At 60.5% G+C, this 27,907-nt stretch overlaps 2 protein-coding genes across 4 annotated transcripts in view; both read right to left on the reverse strand.

Annotated features, from left to right (window-relative positions):
* Positions 1-537: 537 nt before the first annotated feature.
* On the reverse strand, positions 538-6,911 carry RELT (RELT TNF receptor). Of its 2 annotated transcripts, none has more exons than XM_058045146.1 (11): positions 6,857-6,911; positions 4,528-4,603; positions 4,225-4,317; positions 3,982-4,136; positions 3,526-3,611; positions 3,129-3,362; positions 2,909-2,989; positions 2,743-2,824; positions 2,484-2,669; positions 2,293-2,413; positions 538-1,407 (listed from the first exon to the last, which is right to left on the reverse strand). In XM_058045146.1, the coding sequence occupies exons 2-10, from the start codon at positions 4,570-4,572 to the stop codon at positions 2,326-2,328; spliced, it is 1,050 nt and encodes a 349-aa protein (XP_057901129.1). In that variant the 5' UTR covers positions 4,573-4,603; positions 6,857-6,911; the 3' UTR covers positions 538-1,407; positions 2,293-2,325. The 2 variants fall into 2 exon arrangements, with proteins under 2 accessions (XP_057901129.1, XP_057901130.1); XM_058045147.1 differs by having other exon boundaries at positions 4,528-4,592; positions 6,857-6,904.
* Positions 6,912-8,253: 1,342 nt separating this feature from the next.
* Positions 8,254-27,907, reverse strand: part of ARHGEF17 (Rho guanine nucleotide exchange factor 17) — a 32,159-nt gene continuing 12,505 nt past the window's right edge. The window contains exons 2-21 of one of the 2 annotated variants that reach the window (XM_058044534.1): positions 18,400-18,477; positions 16,249-16,431; positions 15,764-15,880; positions 15,408-15,500; positions 14,880-15,056; positions 14,575-14,625; positions 13,579-13,688; positions 13,384-13,469; positions 13,156-13,274; positions 12,704-12,917; positions 12,529-12,602; positions 12,230-12,423; positions 11,865-12,118; positions 11,299-11,545; positions 11,131-11,217; positions 10,979-11,046; positions 10,566-10,714; positions 10,311-10,485; positions 9,442-9,684; positions 8,254-8,993 (exon numbers count right to left, since the gene is read on the reverse strand). In XM_058044534.1, coding sequence (XP_057900517.1) covers positions 8,803-8,993; positions 9,442-9,684; positions 10,311-10,485; positions 10,566-10,714; positions 10,979-11,046; positions 11,131-11,217; positions 11,299-11,545; positions 11,865-12,118; positions 12,230-12,423; positions 12,529-12,602; positions 12,704-12,917; positions 13,156-13,274; positions 13,384-13,469; positions 13,579-13,688; positions 14,575-14,625; positions 14,880-15,056; positions 15,408-15,500; positions 15,764-15,880; positions 16,249-16,431; positions 18,400-18,477 — 2,910 coding nt within the window. In that variant the 3' untranslated portion in view covers positions 8,254-8,802. Of the gene's footprint in view, positions 8,994-9,441; positions 9,685-10,310; positions 10,486-10,565; positions 10,715-10,978; positions 11,047-11,130; positions 11,218-11,298; positions 11,546-11,864; positions 12,122-12,229; positions 12,424-12,528; positions 12,603-12,703; positions 12,918-13,155; positions 13,275-13,383; positions 13,470-13,578; positions 13,689-14,574; positions 14,626-14,879; positions 15,057-15,407; positions 15,501-15,763; positions 15,881-16,248; positions 16,432-18,399; positions 18,478-27,907 lie in introns of both variants that reach the window. The other variant, XM_058044527.1, reaches the window with a different exon arrangement.

Below are 27,907 nucleotides of genomic sequence, written 5' to 3' on the forward strand. Positions count from 1 at the left end.
CTGCTTGTAGGGAATAATCTTGATGCAACGTGGCCACCTGCAGCCTCCCTGCAGCCTCCTGCAAGAGATGGAATTTTCCAGGGGGAAGAGGAGTTCAGGGCCAGGGGAGGGAGTTGTAGGGAAGCATGGCAAGGTGCAGGATCACACCCAAACCCTCCCGTTCCCACAACACGGCCTCGACCCACACCAGGCTCCCACCCCTCTTTCTACGTAATTCATTTTAAATTGATTTCAACCACCAGACCAGCTCATTTTTAAGTATTATTGGACCTCTTAAATAAAAATAAATACCAAAAAAAAAATATTCCCTGAAAGAACAGCAACAAAAAATTTAAACCCAAGAGTAACCACGTCTTCCAAGTCTACATCTCACAGGTGTGTAGGGAACATGGCCTTGGACTGATGCCCTGGAGAGCCCCACAGCCTCAGTTTGTCCATCTGAAGTGTAAATTTGGGGTTGTTTTCCCGTTTGTTTTCTGTTCTGGTTTTGGTTCTGAAGATCAGGTCGTGATCTCCCTGACAGATTTCAGCCAAGAGTTTGTAACTGTACGATATTTACTGTAAGATGTAGAACATTCGATAACTATTAAAATGTTTCCAAAAAAAATTAAATAAATAAATAAAAGAGCCCGAGAGGGTTTGGTGGTGGGTTTTTTGGCACGGTGGTGTCGTGGGGAGGTGAATGGGACCAGCCATAAACCCTTTTCTGGGTTGATGGTTGAGGCTGATGGTCTCCAACCCAACCTTGGGTGGGTTATCCCAGTGATCCCAACAGGGCCAAGCCAGTGTGATCCCACAGAAGCAACTCCTGTGGAAAGGGAAATGTGTCATCTGCATGGTGAGCATCACCACCATGTGCTCCTGAACTGGGAAGTTGGAGAGAGGATGGATGGATGGATGCAGGAGACCAGCAATCCATGCCCCAGCTGGGCTCTTGGCAAGGGAGGAGTCACTCGGTGATCCAGTGATTCATTATCCTGCCATGCTGAGCACTGGCACCAGGTGATGCAGGGAAATCAGCAGTTCATGATGGTCCTGGAGAGTTCAACAGACCCAGAAGGTGACCACGAAATGGCATCCAGTGCCCTCTGTGCTTCCAGTGGAGCTGTGTGGTGGCATCATGGTTCCCAGAGATGATGATTCCTGTGGCACCACCCCTGGCATCGCAGCTCCTGGAGTCACCTTCTATGAGGCCACCACGCTGTGGCCACCACCAGGCCTCAGGGACAGAGAATCCTTGTCACCAGCTGAGCGAGATGCTGGATTTGCTGTGCTGCCCTTGGACACCTCGGTGGCAGGAGCAGGAGCTGAGCTGCCACCTCCAGCACCTGGCAGCTCTGAGCAGGACTGGCCTTCACACAGCACCCGGTGTCCTCCACCCCTCCAGGGGGTCTTTGTGGCTGTCACCTATAGTGGGAGTCCCAGTAAAATATCTGTATTGTATTTGAACATCTGTATAATATCTGTGTCTAGGCCTTGCCCTGACGAGCCCCGGTTGCTCTTGATGGGCTGCAGCTGTGATGTCCTTCACTGGGCTGCAGCTGTGGCCAGTGAAGGTAACTGGGATAAAAGGGGCTGGGCTGGGCCAGGCAGGGACAGCCTGGAAGGAGCTCTGACTGAGAAGCTGCAACAGGCAGAGGAAGAAGGAGTCTGTGCTGTGAAGAACTGCCCCCAAGAAATATCACCGAGAAGGTACAGGACTCTAGAAATATGATAACAACAGTCACCAAGCCCCGAGGCAGCCCCCAGGCCAGGTGCCCGCTGTGGAGGACAAGGGATGGAGCACAGGTGAGCTTGGATTGGCCCCTTTGCACCACCCAGGGTGGCAGGGGCCGCTCACTGTCACCCATCCATGGCTGTCACTACCCACCCCGAACCTCCCCTGGCACTGTTGATGGGGCTGTTTCCCCTTGTCCTGTCCCTGTTCCCTGGGAGCAGAGCCACAGGTTTCCCCTCCTCCAGGCTGAGCCCTTTCCCAGCTCCCTCAGCCTCTCCTGGAGCTCCATCCCCGCCCTGGCCACGCTCCAGCCCCTGCACGTCCATGTCGGGAGGGGCCCAGAGCTGGACGGTCACAGCAGCAGCGCTGCTGGAGGAGGACACGGGGACGGGAGCGAGGGCACGTGAGCCCCTGCAGCTGCCCATGAGTCAGGGAGCAGCCCCCGGCCGTGCCAGTGCCAGCCTGTGCCAGGCCCTGCCAGCACCCTGCAGCCGGGGACACCCTGCCGCCTGCCTCGCTGTCCCCACGCTGTGTCCCCACACTGTTAATGCTCCCTTTCCCCTCTGTCCCCTCACCTGGTGGGGCCCTCGGTGCCGTCCCATCATGGGTCACATCCCGCTGCCAGCGGGGAGGGCACCACGGAGGGGCTCCCCCCCGGCCTCACTCCTCAGCTCCGGGATCCGGGACACCCGGAACCTGTCGGGGAGCACAGCGTCAGCCTGTGCCCCTGCAGAGGGGACACACGCCAGGGGCTGTCCCTGCCTACCTGCCGATGGAGAGGATGGTCACCTCACCGGGATGAGCTCCGGCTTTGGGGGCTTTGGTGGCACTGAGCGGTGGCAGCACCTCGGGCCACTTGTGGTCACAGCGGGCACACGGGGCCGGGCCCTGCACTGTGTGCAGGTGCTGCTGGTGGTGGCAGGCGGGGGGAAACTGAGGCAGGAGGTGCAGCCTGGGGAGGGGGGAATGCCATCAGCGTGGTGGGAGCGCTCCCACCACGGGGGGTGCTCAGGGCAGACTCTTACTTATTGAGGGGGGCACAGCTCGGTGGCATCAGCTGCTGCCTCTGGTGCTCCTTCAGCAGCTCCTCCAGCGCCGCTGCGTTTTCTGTGTGTGACACCGAGGATCTGGGGGGTCACGGGGCTCCGGCCCAGGTCACGCCCTCCTCCCCCTTCCCAGGGACCCCCTGACCTTTCTTCTCAGTGATCAGCCGCACCAGCACCCCGATGGTGTCCTCGTTGGCATCCTCCAGCTGGTAGATGGAGCTGGCACCTGGAAGCAGAAGTTAGGGAATACTCGGTGATGGGGGATGCGGCATGCCAAGGACACACAGGATGCCCTGGGACAAGGACAAGAAACCACAGGAACGGTTTGAGCAAGATGAGATGGGTGTGGGATCAGCAGGGCTCACTGGTGCCGGCAGGCTGGGGCTCCTTGCTGGCGGTGCAGTGATAACCCTTCTTCTTCAGCAGGTTGCACACCAGGATTCCCAGCAAGCCCATGGCACAGAAGACCGGGACGATGGTGAGCACGGCCGCCTGCGCTGCTGCCGCCTCCTCCTCCTCCTCACCCAGCAGGGTCACGCGTGTCCCGTTGGTGCCCGGTGTCCTGCCCGGCATCTCGGGGCTGCGGGCTCGCCGCCGGCCTGCAGGGAAACAGGATCAGCCTCACACGGGGGCTTTGCTGGCATTATTGCGATTAAACCCCATTTCCACGGGGAAGCAGAATCCGCTTGTGTTGGGAGCAGAGGTGTCCTCAGCTGCCAGGACATCCCAAGGGGGACACACAGCCTCGGCCGCAGCACCCACCTGGGCAGCCCGGGGTGCTGTGGGGCGCAGCGGCGCAGGGCAGGCACCGGCCCCGGGGCTCCCTGTCCCCTGCGGGGCTGTGGAACCTGTGGGGCGGGACACGAGGGTCAGGACACGGCCGGAGCCCGGGCGGGGCTGGGGCTGGGGCTGGGGCTGGGCCCGGTGTCCGGGCTGGGCTCGGTGTCCCGGGCTGGGCTCGGTGTCCCGGGCTGGGCTCGGTGTCCGGGCTGGGCCCGGTGTCCGGGCTGGGCTCGGTGTCCCGGGCTGGGCTCGGTGTCCGGGCTGGGCCCGGTGTCCGGGCTGCACCCGGTGTCCGGGCTGGGCTCGGTGTCCCGGGCTGGGCTCGGTGTCCCGGGCTGGGCTCGGTGTCCGGGCTGGGCCCGGTGTCCGGGCTGCACCCGGTGTCCGGGCTGGGCTCGGTGTCCGGGCTGCACCCGCAGTCCGGGCTGGGCTCACCCCGGCAGGCAGGCTCCGCAGCGGCTGTCGCTCGCCGCCGTCCCCGCTGCCACCAGCACCCTGTTCCCGGCCCGGCACTGCGTGTGAGCGGCGCAGGACGCAGCCCCCAGAGAGAAGGTGCCGGGGGGACAAGCTCGGCACGACCCCGACGGATCCTGCGGTGGGGCAGAGACAGGGGGTGAGCCGTGCCTGCCACAGCCACAGCTGGGCTCGGTTAACCCTGCTGGGCTGGGCTGGGCTCACCCCGCTGGGCTCCTCTCCGGGCGGGCATCCCGCCGTGCCCGGCTCCGGGGCGCTGCAGCTCCCGGCGCTGCTCCGGGCAGGTCCGCTCAGCACCTGCGGGGGATCGGAGCGCTCAGAGCAGCCCCCGATGGGGCTCCGGTGGAACGGTGACACGTGAGGGATGAGGGGTGAGGATACGAACTCACAGGATGCACCAGGACAGATGCAAACCCATCCCCGTGTCCTGTGTGGTGATGGGGTGGTGGTGGAGCATCAGAGAAACAGAGGGATGGGATGAGATGGGACAGACGAGGCCACACTCACCCCTAGGACGGTGACAAGCCACCAGTGCATCCCACTCCCCTTCATCACCTGCTCATCTTCATCACCTTGGAGAGACCTGCCCAAGGAGGAGCAACAGAGTCATCATCCAGGGAAAACCCCACTGGAGAAGTAATTTGGGGGCCCCTTTTCTCCCTTTCATCCCTAAATACCCCTACTGCTGATGTAGGGATATTTAGGGATGCTGCCTAACCTGACTACTCCTGAACCATCCCCCAGAAAGTTGTTTCAGAGATTTTATGGAATGGCCAGCATCACCCCTTCCCTCGGAGATCATCCCAAACTGGAGAGGGACCAACCTCAGACCATTCATGCAAGGAGCAGATGATGCTAAACCAAGTTAAAGAAAGGTGTTTTTTTCCTGCTCCGGAGGAAATCCTTTTGCATCTGTCACAAGGAAATGAAGTCACTAAAACCAATTTAAAAATATTTAAATAACAACTCGAACAAAACAAGAGGTGTTTCCCAGAGCCTCATCCCCTCTCTTCGAGCTCAGCAATTGGTTGCTAAAATTAAAATCTATGCTGACAGCACAGAGGAAGGAAGGAAAAAATAAATCATAACCCAAACCCGGATCCAGCCTCCGCATGGAAATCCTGCCGCCCGCATGGAAATCCTGCCACCCTCGTGGAAATCCTGCCACCCTCGTGGAAACCCTGCCGCCCTGGTGGAAATCCTGCTGCCCGCATGGAAATCCTGCTGCCCGCATGGAAATCCTGCCGCCCTCGTGGAAATCCTGCTGCCCGCATGGAAATCCTGCCGCCCTCGTGGAAATCCTGCCGCCCGCATGGAAATTCCCCCCAGGTTGTCACGGTCCTGTGAGAGCCCTGGCAGAGCCTCATTACAGCCTGGGCCTGACGAGTTTCTCCTAATTAGTGGCCAGCACCACGGTGAGATGCAGCTAATTCCACATGAGGGGGGTCCTGGGGGTGAGCTGGGTGTTTATAGGATGTGGGTTGGGACCCTCAAAATGAGCAGGACCCAAAATGAGCATCCTCTGTATTCCAGTTTCCTCCCAAACTGAGATGTCTGGGGAAGAAATGGCCTCAGGAGGGGACAGGAAGGTCCCACCGTGGCTGAGGGACCACCAGCATTCCCGATCAGCATAACTGGATCTAAACACCACCAGGAGCGGGGGTAAAGCTGATTTGAGGCCAAGCTTAATCCAGGGATTAAGGGCATCCCTCAGATGAACAAAACGCTGCCACAGGGATGCAGGAGCTGCAGGGAGCAGAGGGTGCCAGCTCCTGCTTGGCACTGGAGCTTTGCCCAGGGCTCAGCACCCGCGTTTTGGGGATGGGGTATGCAGGCACAAATCCCCAGCTGCCCTGACACGCTCCTCAAACCGACAGAATACAACCCCACGGTGCCAGACCCGGCTGTTTTTGGGGACACTCCAAGCCCCGAACCCCACCTGACCTCTGCACCAATGCCAACACAGCAGAAGAGGAGACTCGGCGTTGGAAGCCTCCCCAGACCCCTCCGGATCGCATGAGCCGTGCATTCCCAGCTCCCTGTAATAGAATCTGTAACCCAAAGCTGCCCGCCGGCATTCCAGCCAGGGCTTCCCCTCCCCGAGGGGGAACAGGGTTTCGGCTCCTGCGACAAACGGAGGGGAAAAGGAGCAACTGTTCGGGAAAACTTCGGGGAGCAGCTGCTGGAGACTGCCCGGGACAAGGAGGGATTGTCCGGCAGATGGAGCGAAACTCGGCATATCGCGCTCCCGGGGGAGCGGTGGGAACGACCGGGACGCCACAAAATTCCAGAATTAAAGTCAAAGCATCCCCGGGGAGCGCTGGGGCGGCGCTCGGCCCCGGCAGCGGCACGTCCCGGCCCCGCAGCATCCCGCAGCATGCCGGCCCCTTGGCTCCGAGCCCGGGCATTTTCCAGCTCCGGCAAAAAATAAAAAAGGGGAAAAAAAGAAAAAAGAGAGAGACCCGACACGGCTGCTACCTTTTTTTCCCAGCTGAGTATTCCTTAACCTACTTTTCCTCCTCTCCACCCCTTATTTTAACCTACTTTGGCGCTGCAGCAGCCGCAGCCTCCCGGACCCGCGGGGCTCCCCCACTCCCGGCGGGGCTCCCCAAATGCCTTAGGGATAAAACGAGACAAAAACACCGCGCCAAGCGGGCCTCGAGCACCCCAAAAAGCACCGCGCCCCCCTCCTGGCACAGGCCAAAGGTGCGGGAACGCCAACCCCAGAGCCCGCAGGGGGGATTGGCCTTTAAAGGGGAATATCCCAGCGTTCCCCGGGCACAGGGGGGTCCCTGTCCCGGGGGTGTCCCGGGGGTGTCCCCTACCTGTCCCCTACCTGTCCCCGCCGCGGAGCCCCCGGGCTCCCCCCGGGCGGCCCCGTCGCTCCCGCCTCCTCCGTATGAATGAACCCGCGGGCGCGCGGCTCGCTAGCCCCGCCCCGCCCCGTGACGTCCGCGGAGAGGCCACGCCCCTCTGCCCTCACAGCAGCGCCACCTCCCGGCCGCGGCGGGGGCTGCGGGAATCGCGGATCGCGGCCGGGAACTGCGGGATTTGGGATGGGCTTTGTCCCACCTGCGGGGAAAACGGGAACGACCGGAGCGGGGTGAGTGTTACCGGCACAGCAGGAACTTAAATTGACAAGGAAAAGGGTTGGTTTTGTTTTCTTCCCCATGTGGGCTCGCATGGTGCATCCCTGAGGGCTGTGGCCTGCTTTCCTACCTGTCCTACAGCGCACCTTGTCCTGTTCCCTCGGGGACACAGTGGGGACACCTGGTTTCCGTCAGGCCCCCTCTGTTCCTCTCGGTTTTCCCCAGGACGACCCGGTGTCCCCTGTTGGGCTATTTGTCCACCCGGGGAGTGCCACGTCCCGGTGTCCTGTGGCACACGGGATGGATATCCTGATATCCCCCTCAGGGTTTTCCAGGACAGAATAACTGCAGCCCGGTGCTGGAAACGGTTTCTTCCTCCCACCGGAGTCTTCATCGCCAGTGACACCGGTGGGTGGTGGGAGCCGCGCCCCTCCTCACCCTGTCCCTGCCTCCCCATCCCGAGGTGAAGGACGAGACCACGCTGGGATCGTTCTGCCACGGGTGACCTTTAATAACAAAGAGCCCCCAGGTGACCGAAATGCCCCCCCCACCCCTTTCCCAAAATATCCTCACGGTCCCAAATATGGCCCACGCCCACTCACCCCGCTGACGGACAGACGGACGGCTCCATGTGGGATGGCAGCATCGCTGTCACTCACCCAGCTGTGTGGGCTTGGGGACACCCTGATTCATCCCTGCCACCACGGCTGTCACGTCTCCCATGGGGACAACAGGGTGTCCCAGTCTGGGAGCACGGATCTCGCCTGGATCCTGGGGTGAAAGCAGGAAAATCGGGGAGGAAAAGGGCACAGGGGGCAGGGCTGCTCCAGCACAGTCTCGTTTTTAGGGTGCCCCACATTGTAAGGGTGGGGGGCCAGCCCTGGTGGCTGAAGATGATTGCTCTCATCCAGAGACGCTTCACACGGCAGCAGCGCCTTCAGGCAGCACAATCCCACTGGGAATCACAGAGAAGGAGGGGGGAACCCCAATTTCCTTCCCTCCTCCCCTCCACCAGCTCCCCCCTCCAGCGGGGTCGGGCTCTCCCTCGGGGCGATGCTCACTCCGGGAAGCTTTAACCCCTCAGGGGCTGGCAGCGCGGTGATGAGGCCCCTGAGCCCTCCCCGAACCCAAATAAATAAGGATGTTTATATATATATAATATATATATATATTTAAAACAAACGAACAAACGAACAGAGCTGTCTGGGTGCTGGCGATGGAGCGAGCGGGTTAGCGGGAGGCCCGGGCCGGGGGGGCACCGCGGGCAGACTGGGATCGGGATCGGGATCGGGATTGTCCCTGGGCTGGTCCCGCGGCGTGGCCGGGGGTCCCGGGGGCCGGGGGGGCGGCGCCCCCCGCCCCGTGAAGCAGGCACACACAAAACCGGAGAGCAAGGCAGGATCCTGGCTGTCGGGCATCCTCCGGCCGCTCCCCAGGGATGCTCGGTACCCTCCTCATCCTCCTCATCCTCCTCCGCAGCGCCTTCCCGAGCGAACCCCCGCCCCCTCCCCATCCTCTGGAGCCCCCCAAGCGCTGCGGGTGCCCCCCGAGTCCGGGGGGCGGCGGGGGCAGCGGGGCTCATCCCCCCAGCCCCGAGCACACAGAGAGCAGCCGGGTCGGAGATGAGAGGTGCTGGGGCGGGGGGCGCTGGGGAGGGGGCCGGGACCCCCCTCTGCACACAGGCCCGGGCAGGTCACGCTCTCCAGAGCAGCAGGTGGTTGGTGCTGTCGTCCCTGCCCACGGTCTCGCTGCTGCTGGTCAGCCGGAAATCCTCGTAGCCGTCGCCGCCGCTGATCACCAACATCTTGGGCTTGGACAGCGCCAGGGCGGGGGCGCGGGGACGCGACGGGTCTCGCTTCTCCGCCTCGCTCGGCTTCTCGGCCCCTGCACGGCGCAGAGCCCCCCAGACGCTGTCACCTGTGTGCCCACCGCTGCCCTGGTCCCCACCAGAACTCCTCAGCATCAGCTCTCCACCGCCTTCCCAGGCACCACAGCCCAAAAACCTCCTCTCATCCCAACAGCCCCTCCCTGGCCCCCCAGATCAGCTCCTCCACTAAAACTGGCAGCTCCCATCCCATCTTCTCCTCCTCCCCATGCCAGCCCCGCTTCAGAGCTGGGAATTTGGGTCTCCCTGGGAAATTTGGGGTTGCCCATGCTGGCAGAGGGCAGCTGAGCACCCAATTTCCCCCGCCCTCCACTGCTGGTTTTTCACCCTGGATTTGGACAAGGCAGGAATGGAACAGGGACTCCGACGTTTCATTCCCAGCCCCACCAACGCCGTGCCCTGCTCCCGGGCGGTGCCAGGAGGGGACACAGCAGCCACCCCACGTACCGGTGTCCCTGGGCAGCGGGAAGAGCACGTCCAGGCCGTCGGGCAGCTCGATGGCCGTCAGGAAGCGCACGTGGCCCGTGTGGCCCTGGGACAGCCCCACCAGCGTGGGGGCCGCCTTGGGGGGCACGGCCAGCGTGAGCACCACGCCGGCGCTGGTCCCGATCCACAGCAGCTCCTTGCAGGCCAGCAGGGCCGTGATCCGCAGGCAGGCGGCCTTGTGCTGCCGGATGATGGCATCCGAGCCTGCCGGGCGTGTCCCCGTCAGTGCCTGCTCCTGCCCCACGGGGCTGGGAACCCCCAACCCACAGGGATCCGCTCTGTGTGGCACGTGGGACGTGGGGAAGGGAGCTCACACACCCCCCCTGGCCGGTGGCATCACACTGGGGTGACAGGACAAGGGGAATGGCTTCCCACTGAGAGAGGATGTCAGGAAGGAATTCCTCCCTGTGAGGGTGGGCAGGCCCTGGCACAGGTGCCCAGAGAAGCTGTGGCTGCCCCTGGATCCCTGGAAGAGTCTAAGGCCAGGTTGGACATTGGGGTTTGGAGCAGCCTGGCATAGTGGAAGGTGTCTCTGCCATGGCAGGGGGTTGGAATTAGATAATCTGTAAGGTCCCTTGCAGCTGAAACCATTCTGGAATTCCCCAATTCTGTGATTATGGGATTACCGCCCTGCTTCAACATGAAATTATCCATTCCCCCAGAATGGGAATCCCTATTTCCACATGGGATTACCCAGCTGCCCAACAGGAGCACGAGGCCTTGCATCTCCTTCCCCAAAGGCAGCATCCTCGCTCTCCCAGCACTGGGTCCCTCAGGGCATTTCCCGGGGTGCTGGCACCCCCTGGAGATGCGCCACAGGTGTCACTTACCCGCGAGCATCTTGTGCACCGGGGGGGTGATGTCTGCCTCTGCCAGCTGCTCGTAGGTGGTGGCGTGGTACAGCCTGACCTGGGCGCTGCCCTGCAGGGCCACCCACACGCCGCTGCCCGCGCTCACCATGCAGGTGACGCTGCGCCCGCCGTCCTGCCCCACCTGCAGCGTGTGCTGAGGGGACAGACGCCACCGGTGATGCCGCCGGTGATGCCACTGGCACCCATCACACCTCCCATTGCTGCCCCCTGTACCTCCTGTGCCAGCGTGGTGGTGTTGAGGACGATGACTCGGTTTTGGCAGCCGCACCACAGCTTCCCTGCCACCGCCACCATCTTGGTGATGGGGCTCCCCGGGGAGCCCAGCGACAGGGACTTGGAGTTTTGGGGGTCCCAGAAGCGACCTGAGAGGGTGGGGAGAGTTAAAGTGTTCCCAGAACCAAGTCCAACTCAATGTACAATGGGGTGTGGTGGCTGAAGACAACTTTCTCCAGGTCACCCCTCAGTGCCACTGGTGCCACCATGGGGTTCCAGTGGCAGGAAGAATGCCTCCAGCATCCCTCCAGGGATAATGCCACCCCGAGCATCCTCCCCAGGGGCTGCCCAAGCCACTCTCCCACAGCCACTACTTTGGGGCTGCATCTCTGACGTCCTAAATCCAACCTCACCTGCCTCCCGCTGGTACACGACGAGCTCCCCGTTGGCCAGTGACACAAAAACCTGGTTATCCAGGTACCTGTGGGCACAAACCACCTTTGACATCCAGCTGCAGAAGCCCCATATCCCCGGAGCTGAAAATCCCCCTTCCTTCCCCACTCACAGGATGCACATGACAGCAGCAGCGTGCTGCATCTTCATGCTGTTCTTCCTGTTGCGGATGTTGTCCGAGGACTGGTACACGTGGATGCTGCAGGAGGAGAGCAAAGCCTGAGGCTCCCCCAGGGCCTGGCATGAATTCCATGAAGGAATTCCCACCCCGGGGACCTACCAGCCATCCTCGGTGCCCAGCCACATGGAGCTCTGGTGGGCCTCGGGGTCGAGGCTGAGCAGGTCCTCGAGGCTGCCGCGGGTGAAGGAGCCGCGGCTGGAGCGGCGCAGGGCGCGCCCGTCCGTGGGGCTCTCGCCGCGCCGGCTCTGCCCGAAGGTGCCGGGGATGGGCACGAAGCCAGGCTCCTGCTCCTCCTCCGAGCTCGTCGTCTCCGCCGCTGCCTCCTTGCAGCTCGGAATCTCCTCATCTGCGGAGGAGGAAGAGGAGGAGGATGGAATGGGTCAGACCATGACCTCCAAAGTCACGGGGAAGAGACCGTCATGGGTGATGTCAAGCCCGGGGACGCTGAGCCCCAAAACCCGCGAGGCTTCACCCAAAGTCCCCCCCATCTCAGAACCACACTGTTGGGCCGATGCCTCTCAACATCTCTTTTCCCAGGCTCAAAAGCCTCCACCTGCAGACTCCCCCGAGGAATACAAGGCAGAGAGGACAAAACAATGCAGCTGCCCGTAATTTTGGGGCTAAAAAGCACATTTCTCCCTAAGCAGGGGCAGGGGAGGACTCACTGCCGAAGCTGGAGGAGATGGTGGAGTGGCTGGCTTGGCTCTGCAGCGTCCCGGAGGGGCTGGGCGAGGACTCATCGTCCGTGTCATCGCTGTCAAAGGGCACCAGCTCCCTGTGGCCGCCCTCCACGGGCTCGGAGAGCTCCAGCGAGGAGCCCGAGATGGAGATGTGCAGGCAGGGCTGCGGCCCCACGTCCTCGGGCTGTGGCGCCGGGCCCAGCTCCGCCGAGGGACTGCCCAGCTGCTCTGCCCGCTCCCTGCTGCCACCGGGGAGGGAGGGAGAGAGGGAGAAAGGGGAGAGGAACAGCTCCAGCATGGCCCTGACGTCGCCCTGAGCCCCCAGGGCCGTGGGGCCGGGCGTGCCGTACCTGTAGGCGCGCTTGAGGCCGGGCACGGAGGCGATGCAGAGGATCCTGGCGGAGCACACGGCGATGCAGGCCTCCACCGTGGGCTCCTTGCGGATGCTCAGCAGGCAGACCTGCCCCACGTAGCCGTCGCTGTTGCAAACCCAAACCTCGTGCGAGCTCTCCGGGCTGCCGTGGCTGGGAGAGGCGCAGGAGAACTGCGGGGGAGCACAGGTTGGGTGATTCAGGGGGCATGCAGGAGCTGTCTGGCAGCACTGGGGCGGGGGGGACCTGTGGGGGGGCTGAGCCCAGACTTTGAGTACCTGCATCCCACTCCGCGTCTTCATGATGGGGATGGCTTTGAGGAACTCCGGGTCCAGGCAGTTTTTGCTGGAGGCTGGGGAAATCAGATTGGGGGATCAAACGGGGTCTGCCCGAGCAGGGTGGGGGGGATGCCAAGCCCACCACCACGTCCAGCTGCCCCCTCCCTGCTGTTACCCAGCTTTTTCTTGGCGTCCTCGAAGGCCTGCTCGAAGCCGAGCCGCGCGTCGGGGTTGGGGAACTCGAAGATGAAGGACTCGGTGCCGTCAGCCTTGGTGGTGCTGAGCTCCACCTTGTTGGGGGGGAAGGCCATGCTGAAGGACAGGGACTGCTTCTCCGACAGCTCCCGGTGGATGGCGGCCATCAGGTCCTTGATCACGTCATCCAGGCCCTTGGGACGGGGACAGTGCTTCAGCTCTCAGGGACAGGCCACCCAAGGCACATGCTTGATAACCCCCTGTCCATCCCCTGGCATCCTTCAGAGGCTGCCCCAGCCTCTTCTGTGGCTTTAGGGTGCCTATGGTCACCAGCCCTGCCACAGGCTGTCCCCTCTGGCTGAGGACATCCTGTGTGTTCCCATTGGGAACGTATCCAACCAGGGGACAGCTGCAGGGCTGCCATCCCCATACCTGGTGGGGGAAGCTGAGGGTCTCTGACAGCTTGCTGACTTGCCCCAGCGTGTTGAGGTCTTCATCCAGGCGGCTGATGCTCTTCTGGATGCTCTCCCTGTTGGTGGCCTGTGAGGCACCTGGTGGGGACACACGCACGGCATTAACCCCTCCCTCCCTGGCACTGCCAGCCAGGGGCAGCCATGGGTTTTGGGGTGAGGTGAGACATGCCAGCAGGCGGTGACAGACCTTTGACAATGTCCACATCCTCCAGGGGCAGCTTCCAGAGCAGCTTGTACTTGCTGGCGGTGTCGATCACGCTGGCCGCCGTGTACCTGGGAGGTTGGGGGGCATGGCCGAGCTGCACCCACAGCCACAGCCCCCCTAAAGCCAGGCCAGCTGTCAGGGACACCCAGGGGTGTCCCCAAGCCTGGGGGTACTCACAGGCTCATGGAGCTGCGGCGGAGCGAGCCCGACTTGCGCTTGAGCGTGGTGCACACCAGCAGGTCCGAGAAGAGGAAGAAGGAGCGGTCCTTCTTGCCACCCACCGCCTTCTGTGGAGCAGTGGGGGACACCGGGGGGTTAGTGACCATCTGTGCTGGGAGAGGGCCCTGCCTCAGTTTCCCCATGTGCAGCCTCGCCTTTCCATCTGTGCATTCCATGCATCCATCATCCATCATCCATCCATCCATCCATCCATCCATCCATCCATCCATCCATCCATCATCCATCATCCATCCATCCATCCATCCATCCATCCATCCATCCATCATCCATCATCCATCATCCATCCATCCATCCATCCATCCATCCATCCATCATCCATCCATCCATCCATCCATCCATCCATCCATCATCCATCATCCATCCATCCATCCATCCATCCATCCATCCCTCCATCCATCATCCATCCATCCATCATCCATCATCCATCCATCCATCCATCCATCCATCCATCCATCCATCCATCATCCATCCATCCATCCATCCATCCATCCATCATCCATCATCCATCCATCCATCCATCCATCCATCCATCCATCCATCCATCCATCATCCATCCATCCATCCATCATCCATCCATCCATCCATCCATCCATCCATCCATCCATCCATCCATCATCCATCCATCCATCCATCCATCCATCATCCATCCATCCATCATCCATCCATCCATCCATCCATCCATCATCCATCCATCATCCATCCATCCATCCATCCATCCATCCATCCATCCATCCATCCATCCATCATCCATCCATCCATCCATCCATCCATCCATCCATCCATCCATCCATCATCCATCCATCCATCCATCCATCCATCCATCCATCCATCCATCCATCGCCCCCCATGGGCACACAGGCACCCCATGGCTGCACTCACAGCCTCCCACTGCCCACCCAGAGGGTCCCATTTCCCATCAGATCCCACTCTTACCACTTCCACCACCATCTCCTGGCGCAGGAACCTGCGGAGTGGAGCCTGGAGCTGTGGGGACAAGGAGAGCTGTGGTTGGGGAGCTTTGTGGCCTTCATGCCTGCCCCTGCATCCCCCAGCTCAGAATTGGAACCCCATTCCATTCCCAAACCCCCAGGGGCCCACAGAGACCAAATGACGATGGGGAAGGCTGGACCTGGAGGAGCAAACAATGACCCAGCCCGGGGTGACCCAAGAGAGCAGAAATGAGGACATTTTCAGGAGAAGGAAAGTGTGACCCCATCCAAGCCCTCCCCTCCACGTACATCCTCCATCCCTTCGATGTGGGACTCGATCTCCTGCACGATGCGGGCGTTCCTCTCCACCTCCTCGGCGCTCTTCATGCCCTTGTTGATCCTCTCTGCCACCTGCTTGATGTTGCGCTGGGCGTCGATGAGGAACGGGTGGTCGGGGTGGTCCTCGGGCGTGTGCTTCAGCAGGTCCTGCCGGGGGGGACAGGGCCAGGCTGTGACCTCTGGCAGCACCAGGGTCACTGCCCCAGCCCCTCGCACGCTGCTCTGGTGCTGGGGATGGAACCAGCCCCAGGAGGAGGGAGAGGTAGCCATGGCCAGCAGAAAGGCTGAGGGTAAGGGGACAGCAGGGGGAGTGTCCTCAGAGTGACCGTCTCCAGGAGGGCAGAGCCATGTGCACACCTGGGGACACCGACTTTGTGACAAGGGGTGGGAAAAGGGCTCAGGAGAGATCTGAGAGCCCTGAAAGCTGCGTGGGGGTGAGGAGGGGCTGTGGCCTCCCCCCTGCTGGTGTGACACTGCCACCCCCCCGGTGTCACCCACCTTCACCAGCAGCTCGTATCGCGGGATCCTCTGCACAGGCTTGATCATCAGGTCTGACAGGGCCTGCTTCTCCTTGTTCTCCCGCATGCTTTGCTGCAAAACAGCCAGGAGGGACAGGCACGGGCCCCTTGGTGGGACACAGCAGGGACACTGCCTCCCACTGAGCCAGGATCACCCATCTGGTGTGGGGTCCAAACCTCCACACCACCCACACTGATTCCAGTTCACCCCTCTTTGCAACATATCCAAGAAGGTGTGTGTGGGGAGGAAATTCCCAGCCTGGCAATAACTTTGCTCCCATTTTGCCCAGCTCTAGGTCATGGCCAGGCTCTATGGAGGCAGGAACCAGGACCCACCTCCAGGAACTTCATGAAAGCCGGCCGGGCTTCCTTGGCGATCCTGACGGCGTCCTTGGCATTGAGGAAGTTATCGATGTAGGCAGAGTAGATGTTCACCAGCACATCCTTGGAGAACTGGGTGGGGGGAAAACAGGGATCCTGGATCATGGGCACGCTGGGAGAAGCTGCCCCAAGGGTTAACTGTGGCTCTGGGCTGGCGCAGGGAGGGCTCACCCGCCGTCCGCCCACCTCGATTTTTCAGCCCTGACGTTTGTGCTCCCAAGGCAGAAACGTGGAGCTGCAGAGCCAGCCGGGAGCAGCGGCTCCCACCCTTATGCTAAGCAGACAGCAGGCCTGGAGATCGTCTCCTGCTCTCCATCCCAGGCCTGCTTGGCCCATCCTTTCATCCCTGCCCTGCCTCCGGCTCCCAAACCTCTGCTCTGGGGCCGTGCCCAGCGCGGGCACGCCCGCATTCCTGGGGGAATCGCCCCGCCGGCACCCACCGACTGCACCAGGAGGTCGCCCACTTTCTGCTTCTCGTGCCAGTTCTGCACGCAGTCGTGGATCTGCTCCAGGAACTGCTCGTGGTGCTCCAGCAGCTCGGGGATCTGGTCGAAGATCTCGTCCACCAGCGAGGGGTCGCAGAGCAGGGAGTTCTCCGGCTGCTTCAGCGGCTTCATGTAACCCTGCGGGCAGGCACAGGCACTGGCATCCAGGGGGGCTCCCTGTCCCTCCCCAGCCAGTCTGGCTCCCTCAGCCCATGTGAACACGGGCATGGATGGCACCCTGCAGCAGGGCCTTCCTCCAGGGACCCATCAGCAGGACCAGACAGGTTTTGCAGCCCGGCCCTCCTCAGTGAATCCCCAGAGCTGTGTGGGGAGAGGGACAGCTCTGCACCAGGAACCTGCGAGGCACAGGATCCTCTGTCCCAGGGCCTCCAGAGCCATCTTTGCTGCCATGAGCCTTCACCACCTCCATCTGCCTGACCTAGCTTGGAAATGACAGCAACACCAGGATCCAAATGCCAAAGTGTTCCTGTGGGATTTAGGGTGTTTGGAACCGGGAGGGGCTGGACCAGCAGGATGCACCCACTGGATCACGCCCTGGACAACCACCACACAATGGCCAAGGAGCAATACTCAGGGCCAGCAGGTGCCCAGCAGGGCTGGGTGGGTGGCTCTGCTACGAAACCCCTCTCCTCCATCCACGGAGGATGTGGACATTGTCCGTGGATGGGGCAGAGCTGCAGAGCAGAGGAATGCCCCTGGAATGGGAGACATGGATTTGCAGGGGATGCAGCAGGATGTGGAAGGTCTTCTCAAGCCTTGCCACCCACTCAGTCTGACCAGTTCAGGACGCTGGTGGCTGTCAGGAGGTGTGGAGGACCATGGAGCTGAGCACTGAGGACAGGACCCATCTCCAGTGGCTTCAGACCTCTCCAACCAAGCTGGTCAAGGAGGTGTCGTTCCCCAGGGATCACTTTCCTCAAGCTGATGCCAGATATCTCGTGGAGAGATTTGGTCCAAGTTAGAAGGACCAAATCCATCCTGAGGCTCCTAATTCCCTTCACCTGTCCTGCTGTGTCCAGCACCTGCAGCAGGAGCTGGGATGGACTGTGCCAGGCATTCCCACATTGGGCAGGGGAGCATGGAGACAGCTCTTGCTGCAGCCCCAGAGCCCTCTGGCCCCTCTAAGCCAAGGTTTGCACTGGCAGCAGCCAGAGGGCCCTCCCCTCCTGCAGCACATCTGTGTCCACCTTGGGGACATCCTTGTGGGACATTTATGGGAAGAGCCCAGGCAGGGTGGGATGGAGTGCCCCATGCCCTGGGGACTGTCACAGATCCTGCAGGGTGGGATGGAGTGCCCCATGCCCTGGGGACTGTCACAGATCCTGCAGGGTGGGATGGAGTGCCCCATGCCCTGGGGACTGTCACAGATCCTGCAGGGTGGGATGGAGAGCCCCATGCCCTTGGGGACTGTCACAGATCCCACGGGCCCTGCTGCAGTTTGGGATGGAGAGCCCCATGCCCCTGGGGACTGTCACAGATCCCACGGGCCCTGCTGCTTTTGCAGAGCTCAGTTTTTGGTGCTTCCCCCCCTGCAGGGATGTGGCTGGACAAGCCACACCTCGGCCAGGTGACGTCTCCAGGGCGTTGACCGTCATTAACCTGCTGGAACACCTTCATTAGCATCTGAAATGGTCAATGTGGGGTGGGCCCTCGGGCCAGGCTGCTCCAGGGGGTTTGGAACCAGCTCAGCAAAAAAAGCCTGAGAAAAACCTTTGGCTCAGGTCTGCAGGTGACGATCCCAGCATGAAAAGGGAGCACGAGGGAATGGGGGATTTCACCGTGGCAGGGCCATCAGGAGATGGGGTGCAACACGAGGAGGAGATTTTGCAAGGCAAGCACGGCAGGAGCCTTGGGGACAGCTACCTGCCAGGTGACAGCACACCGGGAATGCCACAGGCTCGCTTTGGGCACGGAGGTAAATTCCTACGCCCCGTTCTTGGCACTGCTGTCACAGCTCTGCTCCCGCTGTCCCCAACATCCCCCCGGTGGCACCCGGCTCGTGGCACGTCCCAGAGCCAGGATTTGGGGTGACAGGGCGGATCCTGGGCGAGCTCTGGGGTGTCACGCCCGGCCGCGCCCCCTTACCTGCATCAAGGTGCGCAGGGACTCCACGTAGGACTGCTCGGTGTCCAGCAGGGTCATGATGACGTGTTTCCTCATGTCCTGCCGGGGGAGAGCACACACACACGGCCGGTTTTGGGGTGAGCGGGGCCCGGCTGGGGAGGCTGAGCGCCGGAGAGCCCGGCTGGCGTCCAGCTCCCCTGCGCTGCCTCTGCAGCCCGCTGGAGGAATCCGGGAGGATTAGGAAGTACATGACACCGAGCGCACAGACGCCTGCTTTGCTCCGCGGCCGCGTCAGGAGCCCGCCCTGGAGCTCACAGCCCTACATGGGTCGGAGCCGGAGCCCTCTGGAGCCGCTGCGAGCGGACCCGCAGGAATTCGCCTCCCGCCCCGCGCCCCGGCACCCCGGGGCAGGAGCGGCGTGCGGGGCGGGGAGCCCTGGGGCACATGGGCCGGGGTCTCCTTGCCGTGGGGCCCGGGGACCCCTCCCGTTCGCAGCTCAGCTCCAGAGCCCAGGGTGTGAGACACCCCAAAGGGGTTGGGAGCGGGACGTTCCGAAGGCTCCGGGAGCAGGGACACCCCTGAAGGGCTGGGTGTGAAACGCTTCGGGGCTGCTGGCTGGGAGACACCCCAAGAGATTGCGGTGGGAGATGCCCCAAGGGCCCTGGCATGCAGAAATGCTCCAGAGGTGCACTGATACCCCAGAAGTTTTGTGTTTGGATATACCCCGGAGAATGTGGGTGCAGAGACACCCCCGAGGTTTTGCATGGGAAAGAGAGAATCCAGGTGCAGAGACATCCCAAAAGCTTTTGGTGCAGAGTTGCCCTGGGTGCACAGATTCCCCAGAAGTTGTGCACGTGCAGGATCTCCAGAGACCCTGGATGTGAGACACCCAAAAGTCCTCGGTCCTGTGGGATGGGCCCCTGGACGCGTGGGGCTGTGTCCTCCCCAGCGGGGACACGATGAGCTGTGAAGCTGCTCTGCAGCCACAGGAAGAAGTCTGGCCATCCTCACCATGGAGAGAGCCCACCATGGCCCTCGTGGTGCCCAGGGAGCAGTGGAGAGGGATCCTGGCCTGAGCCCTCTCCAGGACAGAGCTGTGCCTCAGTTTCCCTGCTCCCCACCAGGCTGCTGATGGAACCAAGCATGGAGAAAACTCTTGTCTAGAGCCAAATACTGGTGATGGGTCCTAGCTCTCCAGGAACCAGGAAACCATGGAGATATTGGGAACACCAGCTGAGACCTCCCCACTCGGTTAGAGAGCTTATGAACGCTCTCACTGCTGGATTAATTAGCTGTGATTACGGATGGATGGGTGCTCACTGGAGGATGGAGCTTAGGGGAATCTGACCCCCCAACCTGCCTCAGTTTCCCCAACCCTCACCCACCAGTTCATTGCTGGTCCTTTTTTCCCTGGAGCTGTCCCAGGGTCAGCTGCACCAGCAGCACTGGGGACAGGCAGGATGAGGCCCAGCTGTTGGCAAGGGGATTTGTTCCACCCTTACAGCACCAGCATTACCCTGGCAGGGGCAAATTCCCACTGGGACGAGCAGAGCTGGGGGAAAGGCAGGATGTGCCCCGCTGCATTCCTCACCCCAGCCAAGCCTCTCTGATGGGGGCCTGAAGATGCTTCAGCCTCCATCTGCTCTCCCTGGGGACACCCCCACCTCTCCCCGGCCTCATCCTGCTCAGCACCCTCGGGATCAGCCCCTGGAATATCAGGAATATGGGAATTGGGAATATGCCCTGGAACTGGGGTGTTTCCCACCATCCAACACCTCCGCGGTGTAAACCAGCCCCGGGGGGGCGGCGGCAGCGACGGCTCCGGCCCCGCCATCAGCCCCTCCGGGCGGGAGCATCCCGGGGCTGGGGAGCCGCGGGCGGGGATGGGGATGGAGGCACAGGGACGGGGATGGAGGCACGGGGATGGAGGCACGGGGATGGGGATGGGGATGGAGGCACGGGGACGGGGATGGAGGCATGGGGATGGAGGCACGGGGATGAGGATGAGGATGAGGATGGAGGCGCGGTTGCCATGGCGGCGCAGACCCCACAGGTGCCGGGTACCGCACACGTGTCCGACCGTGACGCATCCCCGCGCCCCCGCCTCGGCCCCGCATCCCCCCGGCGCCCCCCGGGACCCCCGGGCCGTCACCTCGGTGCCGCCGCGGCCGCCGCAGCCCTTGTCCGGCAGCTCCTCGGCCGCGCCGCTGAGCCCGGAGGTGGCGAAGGCCGCGTCGATGCCGTCGCCGATGTCCCGCATGTCCTCCAGCGCGATGGTGAACTGCGCCAGGGTCCTCACCATCTGCAGCATGCGGCTCCCGGGGGTCGGTCCGTCCCTCGCGGCCCGAGGAATGGCGCAGAAATCCCTGCGTGTGCCTCACCTCCCTGCCGCGATCCCCAGGTGTCCGCCCCGAGCGGGATCGCTGCGCCGGGATGCGGCGGGGAGGGGAATAGGAGCGGGGCGCTATTTATATCGCCGGGGATGTGGAACCGGGGGGATGTATGGAAAGATGGAAAGATGGAAAGATGGAAAGCCCTCCCGCAGAGCGGCAGCGGGCTGACAGGCTGCGCCTGCGTCCACGCCAGGGTCCCCGGCCCCCGGAGCGGGCCAGGCACGGGCGGGAGGCTGAGCCGAGCCCACACAGACACACAGGGACGCGGGCAGGGCCGGATCCCGCCCAGGGATGCGGCTGGAAAGGCTTTGCCCAGCGAGGATGCTGCGGGGGAGATGATGCTTTCTCGGGGCATGGGATTTTTAGGGATGGGGGACGCACGGTGGTGCCGGGATGCTCGGCATCCTCAGGGACTCCGTCCCCCTCCCCGACCTTGCAGGCAGGGAAACTGAGGCACGCCCCCTTCCCCCCCCACGGCATCACCGCCTCGGCACCCACATCCCTGCTGGCCGGGTGATGCATCCTGCCCAGATCTGTTTGTAACGCTCCCCTCCTGCTTCGTTAATTAAATCTAATTAGCCGCTCACCCCGTTTCCACAGCAACGGCGTGCAGCAGGGCTGCATCCTCGCATGGCAGCCAGTAAATTTCCTCTTGGAAGGGAGGATGGTGAGCACCCCACCCCGGGAAGGGGTCGTGGCGGAGAAAGGACCCTCGGGCAGGCGATGGGAGCTGCGGGAGCGGCCACTGCACCCCGGGATCAGGGAATGCTGATGGCACCCAGGTAACGAGGCTGCTCTCAGGGCAGCAGCGGCTCCTGCTCCCCAGCTGCAGTGCCCTGGTCATCCCAGCTGTTGGAATGCTGGGCTTATTTGGTTTGCAGTCCCAGACCTGAGCTCTTCTGGGGTCCAACCCCAGACCCATTTCTGCTGTAATCTCAGATTCCTTTAGGCTGCCATCCTAGAACCAGTTTTGTTGCAAGCTTGGATCCATCTGCATTGCAATTCCAGAGCCATCTGGATTGAAAACCTGGGCTGTTCTGAGCTCCAATCCCAGATTCATTTTGGTAGTAACCCCAGTCACATTTGGGCTGCAATCCCAAACCCATCTCAATTGCAATCCTGGGCATATCTGCATTGCAATATCCTGGGATCCATTAGGGACAAAATCCTGGGCTCTGCTAGAATCCTATTGCCAACACGCTTCTGTTGCAACCTCTGTTTTATTAGGGCTCCAATTTCAGACTAATTTCTGTTGCAATTCCAGATCCATTTGGATTCCAACCCCAGAACAAAATGGGTTGCTAATCTAGATCCATCTGGATTCCAGTTCCAGACCCTTCTGCTTGCAGTCCTGTGTGTTTTTGGGTTGTAATCCCAAACCCACCTTGGCTGCAGATCCAGGCCCAGCTGGGCTGCAACACTCTGGGTTGCAATCCCACACCCATTTATTTGCCATCCTGGGCCCATTTGGGTCCCAAGCCCAGACCCATCTAGCTGTAATCCCAACCCCATTCCTTTGCAATTCCAGAACCATTTGGGTTGCAATCACAGACCCACCAAGAATTCAAACCTGGCTCCAGCCGCACTGCAATCCCAAACCCATCTGTGCTGCAACCCCAATCCCATTCCTTTTGTAATCCCAGCCCCGTTCCTGCTGCGATCTCAGACCCAACAGGGAAGCCAGCCTGGGTCCATCTGCATGGCAATGCCAGATCCATTTGGGCTGCAATCCCAAAACCACTCCTGTGGCAATCCTGGACCCATCTGGCTTGCAGTTTTGGACCTGTTCGGGCTGTAACCACACATACATTTGAGATGCAATCCCAATCCCATCCCTTTCACAATCCCAGGTTCATTTGAGCCGCAATCCCAATCCCATCCCTGTCACAATCCCAGGTTCATTTGAGCTGCAATCCCAATCCCATCCCTTTCACAATCCCAGGTTCATTTGAGCTGCAATCCCAATCCCATCCCTTTCACAATCCCAGGTTCATTTGAGGTGCAATCCCAATCCCATTCCTTTCACAATCCCAGGTTCATTTAAACTGCAATCCCAATCCCATTCCTGTCACAATCCCAGGTTCATTTGAGTTGCAATCCCAATCCCATTCCTGTCACAATCCCAGGTTCATTTGAGCTGCAATCCCAATCCCATCCCTTTCACAATCCCAGGTTCATTTGAGGTGCAATCCCAATCCCATTCCTTTCACAATCCCAGGTTCATTTGAGCTGCAATCCCAATCCCATTCCTTTCACAATCCCAGGTTCATTTGAGCTGCAATCCCAATCCCATTCCTGTCACAATCCCAGGTTCATTTGAGCTGCAATCCCAATCCCATTCCTTTTGCAATCTTGGACCCACCAGGGATGCAAACCCGGGTCCCACCGCATTGCAACCCCTAATCCCCCTTGTTTGCGATGCCATTTGCGTTCCTCAGGCAGCCCCCATCCCGTTCCTGTCCCGGTCCCTGCCCGGTCCGGCCCCCGCTGGCCCCGGCGGCTCCGCCCGCAGCCGCTGCCCGAGCCCTGCCCGGTCCCGCCCGGCCCCTCCGTCCCGGCAGAGCCTTTCCCGCTGCGCTCGGCTCCGTCCCTTCATCCCCCCGGCGTGTCCCGGGACCCGCATTCCTGCCGCGCCTCCCTCCCGCGGGTCCGGACCCCTGCGGACGTGACCCGGGCTGGCTGCGGAGGGTCAAACCCGCCCTGCCCGGTGCAGGGAAGGATCCAGACCCAACCCAGCCCCTCTGCTCCTTCGGGGTCCCCTCTGCATCCCCCCTCCGTCCGTGCGAGCCCGCAGCGCTGCCGAGCCCGGACCCCCCTGCAGGCGGCCCGCAGCCCACAGGAAATTCCTGGGAGTGTTTGGCCGCTCCAACAGCGCTGCCTATTTTTAGGGCTGTCTAAAATATGAGCCGGTTATTTTTAGCAGCGCGGCTCTTTGTAAACACCTTTAGATTTCCTTTCGGACCGGCCCCTGTTGGGTTTTTTTCCTTCCCAACCTGAGCGTTTCCTCTCCCAAAAGCCCAAACCCTCCTGGGAAACGCCAGCTCCTTGGGATGGAGCCAAGGGACTCATCCCCCTTCCCAAGGCTTGTGCCAGCGTGGCAAAATGCTCCTGAAAACCCAAAGGTGGAGAGGATCTGGCACCAGGGTTTGGGGGTGATTGAGCAGCACCCCAAACCTGGCATGGGAGCCAAGGAAAAGCCTTTCCCCCCAGCTTTCCCTCTGACACGACATACAGCCCTGAAGAAGGATGGGAACTCCCCCATCTTGATTTATTTTATTTTTTAACTAGGCTCAGGGAGCAACCCCATCATTTCACTTTTCCCTGAGCAGGAATATCGATGCAGGTGGAGTCTGAGCATCCCCAGGGATTTGAAAACACCCTAAAACATTTGGAAAAGGCCATGGCATATTGTGTCCTGCCTCCACCCCGACAAACAAAGAGCCATGGATGGAGGAAAGTCCTAAAACATCCATTTTTTAAACAAACAAAGGCCAAAGGGAGAGTAGGAATGTACATTCCAGGAGGGATCACACAGATTCTGGCCCCTGAGCCCCTGCACACATCAGTGCATGGAATGATGATGATTCCAGCCACTCTGAGCACTGCCCCCACTGTCCCAAACCCTGTGATTGGGTTGGTGTGGGAGGGTGTTCCTCCTGCTGCCACCCCACCTCTGGGATGCTAAAATCACATCCCATGGCAAGGAGGATCTCTGCATCCCCAGAGATCATCCCGAAATTCCCACAGCACTCGGGGTTTGTCCCTTTCTTTGGTGTACACTCACCCAGCCACAGCCCGAGTGAGCTGCAGCAGGGATTGTGTCCCTGAGATCCTGTTCTGGGGCAAAAATATCCAGTTTTAGGGGGGGGATGGAATGTTTCAGACCACTTTGGGAGTGGGATTTGCTGCTCAGGGCCCTCCTGCAGCTGCTGAAGGAGGAGCTAACCCTGCCTCAAGCAAAATTATTCCCACCCCTCCAAAACACGCCAAAATTTCGAGAGTAAGTAAATACAAGTTGTTTTTCCCTCAATTACAGCCCGTTCCTGCTGCCAGCTCCTGATGGGAGATCCTCTAGGGTGTCACAGCAGGGTTGTGCTAGGAGCTGCCTGAATCTTGGCACCTCCTCGAACCCAGCAGTCCCAGCCTGAAAGAATCTGGAATTTCTGCACCTTTTCTTTCCCTGCATGCTTGTTCCCAAGGTAGATCCCACTAGAGGGAGCTGGGACATAGTGGGAGCCACTGGTCCACGGGGACAGCTTGACAATTTCAACACATCCTCAGCTCTATTTCTACCAAAGCTCCAGAAAGAAAAGGCTTGGAAATAAACCGGACCTGCTTCCATCCATCCCAATGCAATGAGCAAACACCTCTGCAACAAACAGCATCATCCTGGCACCTAAAACTCCCTCGTGCAGCCAGAAAAGGCCCTGGCTGGCACCATCTCCCAAAACAGGATGATGTTATTCCATCCAATCCTGTATTGCCTCCATCACTCAGCCTCTGGCAAGAAATCACTCGAGGGGAAAAAAAATCACATTCTGTCCTCTTGGGAAGTATTAAAGCAGGAGGTTGGATTGGTGTAGGTGGGCATTGAGTCTTAGTGTGTATTGTACAGGTGGCCTTTGAGCCATAGTGAAATCTATGTATTGTACAGGTGGCCTTTGAGTTATAGTGAAATCTGTGTATTGTACAGGTGGCCTTTGAGCCATAGTGAAATCTATGTATTGTACAGGTGGCCTACGAGTCTCAGTAAAATCTATATATTGTACAGGTGGCCTTTGAGTTATAGTGAAATCTGTGTATTGTACAGGTGGCCTTTGAGTCTCAGTAAAATCTGTGTATTGTACAAGTGGCCTTTGAGTTATAGTGAAATCTTTGTATTGTATAAGTGGCCTTTGAGTTATAGTGAAATCTGTGTATTGTACAGGTGGCCAAGGAGTCATGGTGGGTTATATGTACTGTAATTGCATAATTGTTAAAAGAAAAGGGGGAAATATAGGTGGCCATTGAATCTTAGTATGTATTGTACTTTGAGTTCTAGTAAAATCTGTGTATTGTACAGGTGGCCTTGCCCCAGTCCCAGTTGTTCTTGATGGGCTGCAGCTGTGATGTCCTTCACTGGGCTGCAGCTGTGGCCAGTGAAGGTAACTGGGATAAAAGGGGCTGTGCTGGGCCAGGCAGGGACAGCCTGGAAGGAGCCCTGATGGTGAAGCCATGCTGCTGTGAAGAGCTGTGTGTGAGGAACCCCCCTCAGAAGGTATGGGACTCTAGAATTAGGATAACAGCAATAGGATGATAACACATTGGGTTTTGTAGGGTTTCAAGTGTAAACAGCCTTTCCCTTGGGATCAGTGATGCTCTGCCCTAAGTGCCACAAGTGCCATAAGCCAGTGCCATCCCTCGGTGTCAGCCACCTCCATTCCATGGTGCCAGTCACCTTTTTGGGGCATGTCAGCCCATCCCTGGGTGCCAACCACCCCCATCCCCGAGCACAAGTCACCTCTTTTTCCAGGAGTCACCCCATCCCTGGCTTCCAATGCCTCCCTGCTAGCAGCCTCTCATCTCTGAATCAGAGCCAGCCCATCCCTGGGACCACCAGGTGCTGGGGAGGCCGCTGCCATGGGAAGAGCAGGACCTGTGGCACAGCAGAGGGAGCCTGCCCGACGCCGCAGGGAATCACATCCGGGGCTGCCTTCCCTCCCTGCCCAGCCTCTCCCTGCTCTCCCACGGGTAAGCAAAGTCCGAGCTGCTCTCCGCAGAGCAACTTCTTGAAAGGAAATCAGAGCATAAATCAGCAGCTCTGAATCAGCCCTGCTTCAGTTACTAATAATATTCCCGTGTTTATTCGCAGGCCCGGGGCTGGAGATGTTTGCTTTTCCCTCGGCCGTGGTTTTTCCCAGGCTCCCAGCTCACAGAGGAGCATTGGTTTGGTCAGGGATGCTCCCATGGAGAAGCCCAGCAGCACCACCTCCTCTGGGATGAGGAGGAGGAGGAGCAGGGCAGCCTCAGCCCCAGCGCACGGGAATTCAGCTGTTTTCCCTTCTTGGACTTCTCGGCCGCGGTGATTCATCCCGGGAGGACACGGCCTGGCTGCAGCTCTGCTTTTCAAGTGTGAGGAAAAAAGAGGGGAATAAAAAATAAAGGAGTTGGGGCAAGTTTTCCAAGGCAGGGTGGAAGGACGCTGGGCATCCCTGTGCTGCCCAGGGGAGCAGCAGTGCTGGGGCAGTGCCAGTGGGAAGGGGAACGGGGAGCTGCAGGAGATTCATCTCCCAAAGCAACAAAATTTCCTCCTCTAAATGCACAGTGGGGCTTTTCCTGTGGGATTTTCACTAGAAATTTTCACCAATGGCTCTGGGGTGAGGGGCTCTCCCCTCTGCCCAAATTCAGAGCTCAGGATTGTGCTGATGCATCCCCTGCATCCTCCCACAGATCCCCCCTCTCCATGCCCCCCTTCCCACCCAGCTGGAGATGCTCACCCCAACCTAACCCTCCCCAGCCACCATCCATCCCCTGGCACGTCTGCAGAGCCCTGACAAGAGCAGTGGTCCAGGGCAGAGCTGGGGGCTTGTGGCCCCCCGTTTGCTGCCAGCCTTTGCCGAGTCCCGGAGCAACTTTCACCAAATATGGAAGGTTTTTTTTGCCTCCGGTTTTCGGCACGCAGGCCGCGGCCCAAGAGCGCAGCTTTCCAGATGCTGAGGTCAGCCCAGCTCCTCTTCCCTCCCCCTGCTCCTTCCCTGCTGCCTCCCCTGGGCTTGGCCCTGCACCCACCGGGACAGGAGCGATTCCACTCCCTCGGCTCACGGGAATCCCTGGATCCCCCAGCAGCGTCCTCTGCTGCTGGCACAATCCTGACCCCGCATCCCACATCACCCCAAAAGCAACGGTTCTGAGGATTTGGGGAGACAGGGAAGCCAGGGAGAGGGGTACCCGATGCTGGCACTCCCTGGCATCACTGCTGGATGCCAGCCTGGCACAGGAGGGTGGGAGGTGCCCTGGCTGCCTGCTGGAATGGGGCCAGAAGCCTCGGGACAGGCAGGAGGGAGCCAGCCTGGCATGCAGGGAGTGATGGGCACAGGAGGTGTTTGGTACCCAGGAGCTGATGGGGATGCAGGTCTCCACGTGGAGCCAGAATTCCA

This window comes from Melospiza georgiana, chromosome 2, assembly GCF_028018845.1.
Source record: "Melospiza georgiana isolate bMelGeo1 chromosome 2, bMelGeo1.pri, whole genome shotgun sequence".
In the NCBI taxonomy this organism is placed as follows: Eukaryota; Metazoa; Chordata; class Aves; order Passeriformes; family Passerellidae; genus Melospiza; species Melospiza georgiana.

Excerpts from the sequence above, each read along its gene's own strand:
- RELT (XM_058045146.1), bottom strand. The coding sequence starts at position 4,572 with ATGAAGGGGAGTGGGATGCACTGGTGGCTTGTCACCGTCCTAGGG. Across the intron at positions 3,612-3,981 it reads TGCGGAGCCTGCCTGCCGGG|GTTCCACAGCCCCGCAGGGG; the intron begins GTGAGCCCAGCC and ends CCCGCCCCACAG. Across the intron at positions 2,414-2,483 it reads ACCATCCTCTCCATCGGCAG|GTTCCGGGTGTCCCGGATCC; the intron begins GTAGGCAGGGAC and ends GCTCCCCGACAG.